This window comes from Syngnathus acus, chromosome 9 (assembly GCF_901709675.1).
Source record: "Syngnathus acus chromosome 9, fSynAcu1.2, whole genome shotgun sequence".
Lineage (NCBI taxonomy): Eukaryota > Metazoa > Chordata > Actinopteri > Syngnathiformes > Syngnathidae > Syngnathus > Syngnathus acus.
In genome coordinates, this window is record NC_051094.1 from 4175207 (window position 1) to 4187411 (window position 12205).

The 12205-nt window shown below is 47.5% G+C and overlaps 2 protein-coding genes across 4 annotated transcripts; one reads left to right on the forward strand and one right to left on the reverse strand.

Annotated features, from left to right (window-relative positions):
- Window positions 1–31: 31 nt before the first annotated feature.
- Window positions 32–3230, forward strand: rnf214 (ring finger protein 214). The gene is made up of 6 exons (XM_037259079.1): window positions 32–269; window positions 974–1221; window positions 1513–1646; window positions 1849–2077; window positions 2294–2482; window positions 2567–3230. Exons 1-6 carry the CDS (start codon window positions 221–223, stop codon window positions 3113–3115), a joined length of 1398 nt encoding a protein of 465 aa, XP_037114974.1. The 5' UTR covers window positions 32–220; the 3' UTR covers window positions 3116–3230.
- Window positions 3231–5769: 2539 nt separating this feature from the next.
- LOC119127171 (synuclein, alpha interacting protein) lies at window positions 5770–11881 on the reverse strand. Of its 3 annotated transcripts, none has more exons than XM_037258978.1 (13): window positions 11753–11881; window positions 10858–10937; window positions 10593–10665; window positions 10145–10429; window positions 9513–9751; window positions 9200–9416; window positions 8704–8939; window positions 8432–8611; window positions 8249–8362; window positions 8055–8180; window positions 7447–7616; window positions 7293–7346; window positions 5770–7214 (listed from the first exon to the last, which is right to left on the reverse strand). In XM_037258978.1, exons 2-13 carry the CDS (start codon window positions 10912–10914, stop codon window positions 6455–6457), a joined length of 2511 nt encoding a protein of 836 aa, XP_037114873.1. In that variant the 5' UTR covers window positions 10915–10937; window positions 11753–11881; the 3' UTR covers window positions 5770–6454. The 3 variants fall into 3 exon arrangements, with proteins under 3 accessions (XP_037114873.1, XP_037114871.1, XP_037114872.1); XM_037258976.1 differs by having other exon boundaries at window positions 9513–9754; XM_037258977.1 differs by having other exon boundaries at window positions 9513–9754; window positions 10858–10933; window positions 11751–11881.
- Between the last annotated feature and the right edge of the window lie 324 nt (window positions 11882–12205).

Genomic DNA, 12205 nt, shown 5'->3' on the forward strand with positions numbered 1-12205 from the left:
CAGAGGAATCAGGTGGTGTGCCCAGCGTGGTCATGTGACCGGAAGTAACTTCGCCAGCAGGAATGTGCTAAAGGAATATATAGCGGAGTTACTCAAAAGCAGGCGATCTAATGTTATTTACTGATCAGTCCAACTCGTCTTAACTAGTCGCGTGAGTAAATACTTCTGTCCGGTCCAGGAAAGCAGACGATTTTTGGTTTCGCGCTGTCAGTATAGATACATGGAAACCGTCAAGGATCTAGTGCTGTTTGAAAATGAAACCACGGAAGGTAACGTTTTCATGTCACTCCGTTTCTAACAAAACAAAACAAAAACCTGACAATCGTAATTTGTCATCATCAATAAAAGCGTGTTGCTGCCACGCGAGGCGGGGAAAAAGTTCAAGGTTTGGTAGTCTCGTAAGAACTTTCACTTTATAACGTGTAAGTTACCACATAAGTTAGCCTTCTGCATTTGCCGAAACAAAACGAGGCAACTCCTTCCAGTTCAGGTCACTGGCAGAGCACTCGGGAATCCTGGCCGTGTTTTTGTGTCTTTTAAAATCTTTTTAAACACGTGGGTTTACTTTTGGCGTTAGTAATTTTGTATAACTTCATTTTATTCCGGCAGAAACCCGCCAGTTTGAACTGGAATTCAAATTTAATCAGTGTTCAACTTTAAAAGTTTTAACATGATAATCACGTCACATTAAACGGTGAAATTAATCGTTTTAATGTTATATTGATTTTTTTTCTGACGTGGCAGCAATAGACTTCTGTTATATTCGTTTAGCTATTTTTTTTTTTTAAATCAAACTTTCAGTTTGTGCACCTGATGCTCAAACAAGGGGGAAGGGGGTTCCTTCCAGAATCTAACCTGCAAGAACCCATGTAACAAACACAAACTAATCACCAAAGTCAATTAATGCTACATGCTAACAGTAATTAAAGTCTGGGTGTGTCAAGCTAAATGCTAAGACGTTCTCTCTCAACAGACCTCATTGGGCATGAGAAGTCGGTACAGACAGATGGCGTCGCATCGGACATCATCACATTGGCTGACGCCGACGTCAACGTAGCGGACGACTGGGAGGAGCAGCTGGCGACCATGTTAGAGTGCGGTGACGCGCTCGAAGAGGAGCACAGCAACCTGGTCAAGCAGTGGCAGCGTGAGGATGCTGAGCGACCAAAGTACACAGCGCAGCTGCAAAAGAAGAAGGTTGAGACCACCCAGCAGCATCAGGTTGGTGGCTAAATGCTACATGTTAAGACACACTGGCAGTCACCAGATAACAATAGATAAACAGTCTCAATTAAATGCAACGGATGGATATAAGTTATAAAGCGAAAGAAAATAAAGGCTATATGCCAGACACTGGCAAAGTGCTACATGCTAACAGTTACTAAACACATGGTAAGTGCTAACTCGGGGTGAACACTAGGAGTCACTGGCTAAATAGAACATACTAAATTCAGCTCAACACTCCAGTCAGTAGTTAAAGGCTAACACAAGCTAAACTCTTTGTTGGTGCAGGTTCTGCTAGAGAGGCTTGACACGCTGCGGGTGAAGCTGCAGCTCAACAACTCCAAAAGCACGCGCAAGAACTTCTTGTCCAAGAAGCAGGAAGCCTGTGCTGAGAAAAGCCGTGCAGAGGACGACAGGGACAGGCACGTGTTAAGATTGAGCTGCCAACCCCTGAACACTAACAAAATAGTAACCTCTGCTAAAAACAGGAAGTCACAATAAGTGCTAAATGCTAACATAAGCTAAATGTCGGGAATCACTGGCTAAATATTGACAAGACGCTGGCTAAATTGCTAAATAAACAAGATGTATGCTATGGTGACAAACAAGCTTTGCTGCCTGCAGGCTGTCCAAGGATCTGCAGGAGAGCGCTGCTAAGCTAGCTGCTCAAACGCAGGAGCTAGATGAGGAGCAGCGACGCTGTCAGGAAGAGCTGGACGAACTGAAGGAGGAGATGGACAGAATAAGGCAGGAAGCCGAAGACGCTGAGAGCCACGCCTTGGAAGACCAGGTCAACGCCGTGGAGACACAGAGAGACGTCGCCATGGAGCGTATACAGGCCTGGCTTGCAGAGGTAGCACGTAGCGGGAAACCATCATGAGCTAGATGCTAACGTCAGTCAGTCATTGGCTATGTCACATGCTAGCATTCATGAAACACTGGCAAGTCACGAGTCATCGGCCAAATGCTACATGCAAACACAGTTAGCAATTGAGGTCGATGAACGAATGCTACATACTTAACAGCACGAGTTAGCGACCACATATGAACATGCTTGAACATGTTTCAGGTGTCCGAGTACGTGTTGTCACTCCGACAACAGGAGAAGGCTAGCTGGGCAACCAAGGAAGCAGCAGTGCGAAGGAACCAGGCAGAGCTGGAAACGCGCTTTGAGGAGGTCCTGGCACAGTTGCAGGAAGGACGCGAGTTGGAGTCTCTCCCACGCATCAACGTACCGGCACTGCCTCACATACCAAAAGTACCGTCACGCACATTTCACCAACCGCAATCAATCTTGATGATACTTTTCATTAACATATTTGTCCCCCCCCCCCCTCTATAGGCTGAGCTGACGTTCAGACAGATGATAACATCACTAAATCCTATGCCACCACCCCAGCGAATGCCTCAGTACCGCATGCCACCGCCCCCTCAGCCTCACCTGCGCCACTACCCACTCCACCCGCAGCGCCCCCCACCGTCCCACGCCAGATCGACCCCGCCTCTCAGCCACTCCCCGACACCGCCCGCCAACCCGTCAACGTCGGCCGCCACTTCTTCCAGCCGCTTGGACGAGGTCCTTGACAAGCTGGGGACGCGTTTCCCACAATGCAGCAGGGAGGAGCTGACGTCTCTGCTGCAGCAAGTGAAAAACGCCCGCGGGACCCTGGCAGGCATGTCAGTAGAGCAATTGGGCGATCACGTGGGCCTGGCGCTGCCACAGACAGCCCAAGGCGCCGGGTCCCGCAAATTGTGCATGATGTGCCAGAAGGCCGTGGATTCCAAAAGCCGCCACCTGTTTCCTTGCGCTCACACCATTCACAAGGACTGCATCCGCGACTGGATCCAGACCAGCGGGAACAACTTGTGCCCCTTCTGTCCCACTAGGTGAGTGTGTTAACGCTTGTTATTTTAGCATCTCAATATTTCTTGGAAGACAGTTTTTTTCCCTTAATGTTCAAAAGTCAAATAAATTGGTTTTTCCCATTAAAATCATTTTAAGATCATGTCTTTGTGTTGGTTTCGTAGCAAAGCTAGCATTAGCGTATGCTATTATGGGGTTTCCAAAGTTTAGCTTTTGTTAGCGTTTAATTTGTGTGGTGCCCCAAATGTCAAGCTTATGTTAGGATTTAGCTAGCACAGGTGGCTCTTTCTTCATTCTGCTGTGGCTCTGTGTTTTTGGAAAACATTTTCAATCCATTTTTATTTCAGTGCTTGGTTTACGTCAACCAATGTTAATCTTATGTTAGGATGTCTTATTTAGCCACAGACTAAATTCCGATGTGAGTGTAGCCGATGTTAGATGTCATGCATTAGCGATCACCAAACTCAACTGTGGACATAGAAATGTATGTATATATTTAAAAAAAAAAAAAAAAAAAAAAACGTAGGCCTTCTACTGATATTTCCCCACTAGCTTAACGCCGTCTCAGAGTTGCAGCGGTCGATGTGGCGAGAACGGGTGTATCTTAGCGTAGCTTTGTGGTGTCCTGCGGGAGCGGCGTACAAACACACTAACAAGGTGTTCTCATGCTCGCCGTCAACCGCAATCGACCGCATGACGCGACACCCCACAGACCCCATCCCTAAAGGCTGCCGCCCAGCAAAAAAAACCAAAAACGTTTGGATGCCGCCCCCTGCTGGTATCCGGTGGCCATTTTGCATTTGTTAACGACTTTTTCTGTAAGGTTGTTTTGATTAGCATCCATCATGGCCGTGGTTACATCAATTAATGCTGTTGACGGCGGAAGGGGGGGGGGGGGGGGCACCACCCCGTCCCGCTCAGTTCGCTGCCCCCCCTGGCATTAAAGTCATGTCATCCCAGCTCAGCCCCCCAGCGCAGAGCTGTCAATTAAATGTGATTGACTGGCTAACAGCAGCACATAAATACAAAAAAAAACAACAGACGGAAAAATCTATATGTGCCCCTCACCCACCCTCCATCTCCCCCCCCCCACACCCTCCATCTCCCCCTCTGCCCCATCCGCCTGTCAAACAAAGTCCCGCCCCTTTACTGAACACGCAACCAATTAGCAGCATTCGAGCCTTCAACCTCAAAATCGAAACCGTCCAGAAAAAAAGCTGCACCTGAAGTTAGCGTTTAGCATATGAGGCTAGCAGTGCTTAGGACAGGGATGTCCAAACCTTTTTCAAAAAGAGGGGAGAGAAAAAAAGACGAAGGAAGGAAGTAGAGATCAAATTTATCTCGTGATAAAAAAGATAAGATGACTTCTCTGTGAAGCTGTCAAATGTATTAACATATGCTGTATACATAGCAGTTATTGACATTAGTCGTTTTGCTACAATTAGCATACTGGGGGAAGCTTTATTGACATTGCGGTTGTGCTATGATGAGTCGCCGTCGTCATCCTTTAGCAGCTGGCCAACGATTAAGCTAGTCTCTGCTGCTGGATCATAAAGTGAAAACTGCCCTCGAATCTTTTTGTGTTCAAAGTGACAAATGTTTTGACCGTCACAAATCTTTGAAAAGTCCACCGAGACGTTTGCTAAGCCGCTAAAAGGCGTAAGCTAGCAAGATTGATGCCCTGAGCGGATTGAGCTCTGCACTCGTTTTAAAAGGCGTCAAAAAGGTCCACTTAACAGGCTCAATTGATGATGTCTGCCTGGCAAATTGGTCTTTGATGCCGCCCCCTGACTGGCCCCCACACTCCCACAGGGGCCCTAATGGGTGCCGGCGTAATGGCGCCCTCCATCACGTGCGAATGTGAAACGTGACAATTAGCCAAACGAGCTTTAGCAGGAAGGAATAAAAACAACATGCTAGTTTTCGACATTGACACCTGTGGGGGCTCAAAGGGGGGGCTGCGGCGCTGCACATGTCTAAGTGATAAATTCAACGTCATCGATTGGACAGCACTTAGAGAGCATGTATTCAGTTAAAGGCTACAAACCAACAGGAGCTAAAAACTGGCAGTCACACAGGCTGAATGATAACCTAAACGCTGGCAACCACACAGATGAAATGCTCTGCTAATATGCTAACAAAGAAATATTGGTCATGCAAGTTAAATGCTAACAAGCTAAACATAATAGAAAAACACAGTTACTGGTTAGTGCAGTTTACCGGTCGCATGCTAATCAGGTAAACCGTAAAAGAAGCTGGGGATATACTTCTTGCTAAAACAAGCTTAGAGTCAGATGGGCAAATTGCTGGTATAAATGTTCTGATAACCACACTAGGGTGGCTAAATGCCACATGCTAACATTAAAAGATAAACACTCACTTAAAGGTTACTTTAACATTGAATTAGTTGCACAAGCTAAATGCTAAACAGTCCAAATCATTAACAAACTGCTGTATATTAATGTAAGTTAAACACTGGCAGGTTAAATGCTTATCAAAAAACTGGGAGAATCTGTGAGCTGTATGATAATAAGATAGTCACTAATTCAATGCACACTTAGTGAGAATGAGTCACACAAGCTAAATGTAAACAAGTTACTTACCAGTGTGACACCAACAACATGCTAATATGGCTACCTGGGAGCATGATAGCATCAAAATCTGCAATAAAAGAGCAAAGGTCATGAGAAATACAAGTAAACTTTTAATGTGGTTTTGGTATGAAAAGTGCTAACAATTTTTGTGACATTTCACCTCATTTGCTTCTTAGGAATAAAAATAACATGTTGCAGCTCTTCATTTAGTCATAAAACAACTGAGCTATTAGCCTCGAAGACAATATTTAGCGCACCTGTCCAAGCGTCAAATCAAATTGCAAGGATGTCATCGCAGCTCATTTGGGTTCACTGCTGCCCCCTAGCGGATTGGCAGCTGTAAAGCAAGTCGCCTGTCTTGTGTGTAGGCACCATGAGTTTGATTCCCGCATATGACAGTGTGACCAAAAAAAAAAGTATTTTAAGTGATTTGGAAAAAAGATATAGAGAACAGTGATGTTGCTATGGCAACCAGTTCAGAACAACTTGGTTTAAATTAAGTTTTGTTTGTTGCCTTATTGACAAGACATGGTGAAAATGCTGATGTCATGCAGTGTTGCCAGTTTTGAAAATAAACATTGAGGCGGCTTGATTTTAGCTTTAGCGACAGCCTGGTTTGAATAGCTACTTAAACATGTTGTCCTGAAGAGTGTTGCCATAGTGACATGTCATGTGCCAACCTGCTTTAAATACATTTGTTTGAAAAAAAAGTGACATCATGAATAAGTGTGTGATTATAAAAGTTGTTGCCATGGCAAAAAAAAAAAAGTGTTCACACATTAGTGCTTCTGTTCTTGTTCTTGTGCTGGTTGTGTGACGTGTTGTGCGTGTTGTTGTTGTTGTTGTTGTTTGCGTTTCCGCTGAGCGTCTCCATAATAGACCTGAGCGCCCCGAAGGGCCTTTTTGCCTCCGAGTTTCCTGTGGGCATGGACTCCTTGGTGGTGGTGGGTGCTGCCTTGCTAGGCTCCGCCTCCAGGTGCTCATTAAAGGTGACCCTGAGCTTGAGGTTGTGTGCCGTTTTCCTGCGCGACGACGGCGACTTGAGAGCGCTCTTGGGACTTGTGGCCGCCGCCTTGGGGGGGCTGGCGGCGTCGTCCGTGGCGTCCGTTGCCTCGGAGGGGCTGAAGGCCACGCCATTGACCGGCTTGGGGATCGGCTTCCTGTCAGCCGGGGGGAGGTGCTTCCTCATTGCCAGGTGGAGGTGCTTGGAGGCGGGCTCTTCATCGTTGACTGGCAGATGCGTGGGCCTATCGGGTCTGGTAGCAGCGTCGGAATCCGATTCGCTAAGTGAACGTTGCATCATCTGCTTCAGGCGCGCCAGCTTCTGCTCGCGCTTCTCTGCCGATGCCACAGGTCCGCTCCGGCGCGGGCCTTCCCGGCTCGTACCCCCAGGCGCCGCCCCGACCCTAGAGGCATCGCAGGTGTCTTTCCGTAGCCCCGCCTCCTGACGCACCAGCCAATCGCTGTCCGCAGACGTCCCCTCCACGCTCAGCACCATCTCAGGCCACGCCTCCGTGCCAGACGGTTGACAGCTGAGAATGACACACAACTCCACTGTGTGGAAATGTTGCGTGCGAGACAGCATATGTGTGTGTGTGTGTGCGAGATACCTGGTGTCAAATTTGTTGAGTTGTTTCTGTAGTATTGCCTTCTCAGCCGCTTGTCTGCAACACACACATGCACGCATGCCCGCACGTTTGGTCACGAGGCTTCACGAGCCGGGAGTTGAATGTTTGTCGGCGTGTTTTTCCCGCACTGACTCACTCTGTGAGCTGCTTGGTCAGCTTGACAACCTGCGATGCTAGCGACATGCAGGTTTCCACGACAACCAGGTAGCGGGCGCACGGGCTGTGACCTTGACGTTCTGCCAGCTGGGAAGGTCGCTCGCCCTGCTGGTTTGGCACAGTCACGTTGGAGCCGTACTCCACCAGCGTCTATCCACACGCACGTACACACACACCATCACACTTTCAGATTGGCACGTATGGTTGGAATTTGTAAACACATGTCAAAACATACAGTATGAAGTGGAGACTGAGTGTACTTCAGCACTCCCTCCACTAGATGACAGCAGCAAACATCAAAACATCGAACCACCATCAATTCACACTGGTTTCCTTGCAATGAAGGTACACTACCAGGAGGTGGCAGTGATTGCTATGTCTACTCTTTATGTATGTGGATCTGTACTCGAGTAATATCTGTGGGATGAGCAAGAACCGATACCAGCTATCGAGTAGGCTGCTGGTACCGGCCACCAATATGGAAGGGTTAAAAAATAAATAATAATTCTGACTTTAAGTCCTCCCCTGCAGTAGTTGGCGCTATACTGCGGCAGTTTGATATCATCTGAGTCAGAAAGATGATTGTACCTGTGTACAGGTGAGGTGTCCGTACTGCGCGGCCACGTGTACTCCTGTGTTGCCGTTTTGGTCCACCTCATCCAGGGAAATGGCCTGCTCTTGCATGAACTGAAGCAGCCACAGCAGAACCTTCTCCTACGCACACAAACACACAAATTGGATTCGGATGGCGACAGGAAGAGAGCGGCAGGACAGCGGGCGACCTGTCCGTAGCGAGCGGCGTAGTGTATCAAGCTGGGATGTTCTCGGCTGCAGCTCAACTCGGCGATGGCCTCCGTCTCGCTCACCATCCAACGCACGCACTCCAGGTGACCGTTCTGCGCACACGAAAGGCAAACGCTCAAGCACAACCCGATGGCAAAAGGAGGCGGCCGCTCCCGACGGACCTTGACGGCGAGCCCGGCGGGTGTGAGCTGCTGCTGGTTGCGTTCGTTCAGTCCGTCCTCGCCCATCAGAGACGTGAGATGCTGCAGACACTCGGCGTGGCCCTGAGCCGCCGCCACGTGCAGGAGATTGTTGCCCACCTCGTCGCGGATCAGCGAAAGGTTATCGGCAGCCAGGTGAGGCTGACGGGAAGACGTTAACGTGATGACGTCACATTGGAATAATTTGCTGTAGCAACCTCGAGGTCCGGCACAGCGGCGTGCGAGTGTCTCACCAGCAATGAGATTTGACCTTCCCTGACGATGTTGATGATGTTGTGCTTCTTGCTTTCCTCGTCCACTTCCGCTCCGCCCCCCCTTCCTCTTCCCCCTCCTCCTGCTGCGGGGCTCCACAGCTTGGCAGCGTCCTGCTTGGCCTGCAGGGGAAACAGGACGCCGGCGCCCCCTGCTGGAGGCTCCAGGCCAGGCCTCTGGTTGTGGTTTTGTGCTTCCCTGGCCGACAGCAGCTTGTCTGGGTCAATCAAGCACACATTGATATTTAGCACGTCGGGATGTCTGACTTGAAAACATCTGTGAGTAACTCATGACAGATTCTGGACTCTCGAGCTATCTATTCTCGATGTTTTTGCAGATTCTCTCCATCTATTTATTGTATATCTACTGCATCTATTGTAGATCTATATATCGAAGCGCTGTTACAATTTTTGCCCGAAAAGGTGAAGCTATGTTAATGAGCAGGTGTGTCCCGACCACCCATCATGGGGTCCTTACCTCCCTCAGGGAAGGAGGAGAGTGACGAGGAGCCGCTGAGCAACGAGGAGGAAGAGGACAGTGGCACCTCCTGATGATGATGGTGATGAAGATGATGCTGCTGCTGCTGCTGCTGGAAGCTTCCTGAGGACTGAGAACGAGGAAGGTGCTGCAGGTCCGGATCCAGGGACTTGGACTTTCTCAGGTCCGACCACTTCAGGGGAGACAGGATGCACATCTGTACAAGGAAGAGGAGGAGGAGACGAAAGCAAAAATGAAGAGAAGATAATTTTGCTGACGAAATGCATGGCTGTCCGTGCGCGCGTGCGTGTACCTGCGCTGCCACGTTGCTGCCGTTGTCCTCGTCCTTGTTGTTGTTTTGCCGGCGCTGTCGCTCCAGCGTAGCTCCGCCCACGCTGCCTGAGCTCACCAGCCGCTTGTCGAGGGCCCTCGGCAGCGTCGACGTCTGCTGGCCGGACGGCTTGATGAACGGCACGTCCAGGATCTCGTCCATGTCCAGGTCGTAGTGCTCCAGCTCCCCCAGGACACCCAGGTTGCCCCCTTGGATCGTGCCTGCTGGAGAAAAAAAAAATGCAAACCATTTCTGAAAGACGTTTTTGAAGATTTACAATGGGTCCTTGACACTCTTAACACCACCCGAATGATCGTGAAAATGACCTGATATGCGCTATGTGTTGCTGCTTCATGTGTGTTTACAAAAATACTGACGCTAATTTCCGATAGTCTGTCAATGGCATTTGGTATTGATACATTAGCATTAAGCTAGCAATATGTCTGAGTATTTCTGCATGCTCCATTGCTATGCGTTGCTGTTCTTTGCCCGTTTGAGAAGTTATCACTATCGATGCTAATTTTCTCATTTATGGCAGTACATGTTAGCATTAAGCTAGCCAAATTGGGTTAAACTTGATTGGAGTTTAAAAGTTAAATTCTCGTTGCATTTACCCGGACCCACGCCGGCGCCATCGACCATCTTCCCTCCCATCGGATCAGAAGGCAGATTGTGGTCCTTAGCGGGCGGCCTAGCGTCGCCCGCTCCTCGCTCCTGGTCTTGCTCTCGGACCTTGGCGTCCCAGCCGGCAGGCTCCTCTCTGGTCTCAGGGTGATGCTTGAGAGGGGAGACCCGCTTCACGGGACGGAATTTACTGTGCGCCTCAGTCCCAGCTGCGGGTTTGATTCCCACCATGCCCACGTGGGACGCCACGCCACGACTCCAATTGATGGATGACGCTACAGAGCAGAGAAAGAATAAAAAGAAGGGTGGAGATGAAGTGCAAAAATGGAGGAGGGAATGAAGAGTGAAGTGAGAAGGAATATGACTATATGAGAAGAAAGCTGAGTTGAAATGCAGTTCACACATATTAGCACTAGCTAACACACTAAGCAACTTTACCGGCTCTCTCCTCCGCCTGGGCATCGTTTCGTCTGGACAATTCTGGAATGTTCTTCAGAGACGAGACCGAATACTGAAAAAACACAACAAGGCTAATAAAAACTAGAACCCAGCCGATTTAATTGATATTATGCCTTTTCAAATCAGCAAAAATCACTCCATTATTCTGCAGTCATGCCAATTTTTGCATAATGGTCAGGCTCTAATGAACACATCACAAAAATCAGGAGGTGTGTGCGTACGCGTCTGTGTGTGTGTAACTGACCACAGCGTCGTCCGAGAAGTCGATCTCGTCCAAGTCCAAATACTCAGGAACCTCCATCTTCACACCTCATCACCTCCACCCTGCAAGCAATATTACGTTTTCATTTTATTCATATAGCGCATTTCACAACAGCTGCAGCTGTAAAAACCCGCTTCACATAACAGAAAATAATGGAAGACAATGGAAGCTGTAAATTAAAACACAGATTAAAATACACTAGTACTAAAATACATACTAGTAATATAAAAATAGTAATATAAAAGTAGTAATGTAAAAAAAATCTAATTTGGCATTGTAGCGTTCAAACGACACCATTACCCTACATCACACACATCAATGACAAGACTAGAATAAATGTGAAAGTTTTAACTTTTTAAAGTTTTTAGTTGTTTTGGCTGGAAAGTTGTACTTTCAGTCTGAACGTGAAGGCAACACTGGGTTTGACGTGATGCCTTCAGGGACAGTCTGAAAACATCAGACATCATATAGAACAGACAGAAATCTCCAGTTGAACCAAAAACATATTATCCGACATGTACAAAAATTGTCATAATTAAAGTTTAGGAGATATTGAAAAACAATTGTGCTTAGTGGATTGAACTTAAATTACAAGGCAATTTTTTATAATACAAATTTGCTTCTCTTTTTTTTATTTTTTCAGGCGTATTTATCGTGATTAAAATAAGAGTTTCTTGTGCTCCTGTAATCGGCTCAATCGTGAAGAATTTGCAAAGCTAGCAGGCTAATTATTTAGCATCCAGCGACGCTAACGGATTAGCCCCCCTCTAGCTCGTTAGCGAGCCGGACAGCTGGAAAAGGAGGCGACAAGAGAAAGTGAAGCTAGAAAAAAGGAGGACTTTTAAAAGGTGCATAGATGATCAAGTGTATACATTACCTGGTCAGATGGACGGCCTGGGGCAGAGCGACTGACGGATAGGAAGCTTGAAATGCAAATGTTGTTTTTTTTCCCCTTTTTTTGCTGGTCGATGCTTGCAGCACAAAGACTTTGACATATGTCCTCATAGAGTGGCGCTGAGGAGAGAGAGAGATCACTCTCATTCCCCCCCCACATGCGGCCCACGTCCACTTGCTAAGCGCCGGTTTAAGTGTTCAAGATGATGAAATTCGTTACTTTTCACCTCAAAAGATATTTAGAAGGCGTCAAAAGTCGAATTTTATGCCACTTTGCACGAGAACGTAACTGAACGTGGTGTTGTTTTGGTCGGTCCATATAAAAAGTATGATAAAAATAATGTTTTCTATCGATTAAAGGTCAAATCAATCATATAATAATATGATAAAGCACTTTAAATTGAAAATGAGATTTTTTTCCTCACACTAGCGTTAA